The sequence below is a fragment of the Antrostomus carolinensis genome, unplaced genomic scaffold (genome assembly GCF_000700745.2).
Source record: "Antrostomus carolinensis isolate BGI_N321 unplaced genomic scaffold, ASM70074v2 scaffold17876, whole genome shotgun sequence".
Classification (NCBI taxonomy): Eukaryota; Metazoa; Chordata; class Aves; order Caprimulgiformes; family Caprimulgidae; genus Antrostomus; species Antrostomus carolinensis.
In genome coordinates, this window is record NW_010324112.1 from 23458 (window position 1) to 24786 (window position 1329).

Below are 1329 nucleotides of genomic sequence, written 5' to 3' on the forward strand. Positions count from 1 at the left end.
GTGTTGGCAGCAGGAGGGTTAATTGGAAGCGGCTCAGTAACCCCCAGCACTTTAGGAGCAGGCACCTGGCAGAGAAAAGGGAGATAAACCTGAGCAGGAAAAAACCTAGAGAGGTATTCTTCCCTGCACCCTGCAAGAGACCCCTCTGTCCCCAAAACACGCCCTATGGCAGTTCACCTCCATTCTCCGTGGGGAAGACACAGGCCCCATTACATGCTCTGGAAATGCACCATCAGGTACCCTGCCCACGTGGCTGTGGGGCCACACGCCATGCCTTATCCCGAAATCTTCCCAGCTGACAGCAGCCAGACTCACTCCAAAGAGATTCCACAGCAAAGCAGCTTCCCACCCCACCGAGAGGACATTCTGACACCCCCTTGCTCCACAGCTGAGCCAGGAGCTGGGGCAGAACGGCCACCTCAGGAGGGAAGGGTCAGCAGTCAGCAGCACATGCCGACAGGAGCAGTTGGTTCACAGCTGGTGTACCTGGTCAAGCTTTGCCCGCGGGACGTTCTGCTGATGGTAGGCCAGAATGGAGTCAGCTCGGCCCTGCAGGACAGCTTCTGCAGCTCTGGGGAGAGAGCACAAACTGCTTGAGAACAGGCATTGTGCCCCATCCCACCCGTACCAGCCCCAGGTGCCACCTCTGCTCTTCACTCCGGCAGGAAGAGAGAAATCTCTGGGGGTCACTGAGAAGGGGGATATTCTCAGAGTCCCCCCGCCCGTCCTGCACAGGTCCCAGTGAGGTTCTCCAGCTAATGATCGCTTGCCCTGGAATTTCCCTCTTCCCAAATCCTGGGATGGCTCTGCCTTGTGCCTGCTGCCCTAAGGTCGATGTCACCAAGATGCTCTGATGCACACCAAACCCATGGTATAAGCAAGAGCTCTAAAACTAAAGGGCCTCGCTAAGGCTCCATGGCTGAGACAACGCAGGAGAACACCAAGTGTTACACGGCACTCCCCGTGACACCCAGCCCCTCAGACACTTCCCCATCAGACCAGCAGTCCCTGCTGCTTTGGGTGAAACTTTTTGCTGGGTGCTGACCAGACGTACTCGGCAGCGCTGGGAGGAAGCGTGCACTTAAGGCACAGTTGGTCCACCAGCAGCAGCTGTCACCAAACTCCCTGAACCCCAGGGGGTACCCCTGTGCAACCAAAGCGACAGGGATCTGTCCAGCTCTCTCATACCCAAGGGCAGCAGGCAGGCGTGACAGGCTGTCCCTGAACCAGCGGAGGATGGATGGGATTTACTGCTTACGTGTTAGCAAGGTGCGTTGTAAAGACGTAAACGAACTGCGAAGGCTGCTTTCCTGTCCCGCCGCCTCCGCC

The 1329-nt window shown here is 57.6% G+C and overlaps 1 protein-coding gene across 1 annotated transcript in view; it reads right to left on the reverse strand.

Moving 5' to 3' along the window:
- The window catches only part of BCL9L (BCL9 like), a gene marked incomplete at its 5' end in the record, with an annotated part of 6880 nt that extends 5554 nt beyond the window's left edge, over nt 1–1326 (reverse strand). Inside the window, 3 exon segments of the mRNA XM_029085657.1 lie at nt 1–65; nt 487–571; nt 1259–1326. The exon segment at nt 1–65 is cut by the window's left edge and continues 1 nt beyond it. Coding sequence (XP_028941490.1) covers nt 1–65; nt 487–571; nt 1259–1326 — 218 coding nt within the window.
- Between the last annotated feature and the right edge of the window lie 3 nt (nt 1327–1329).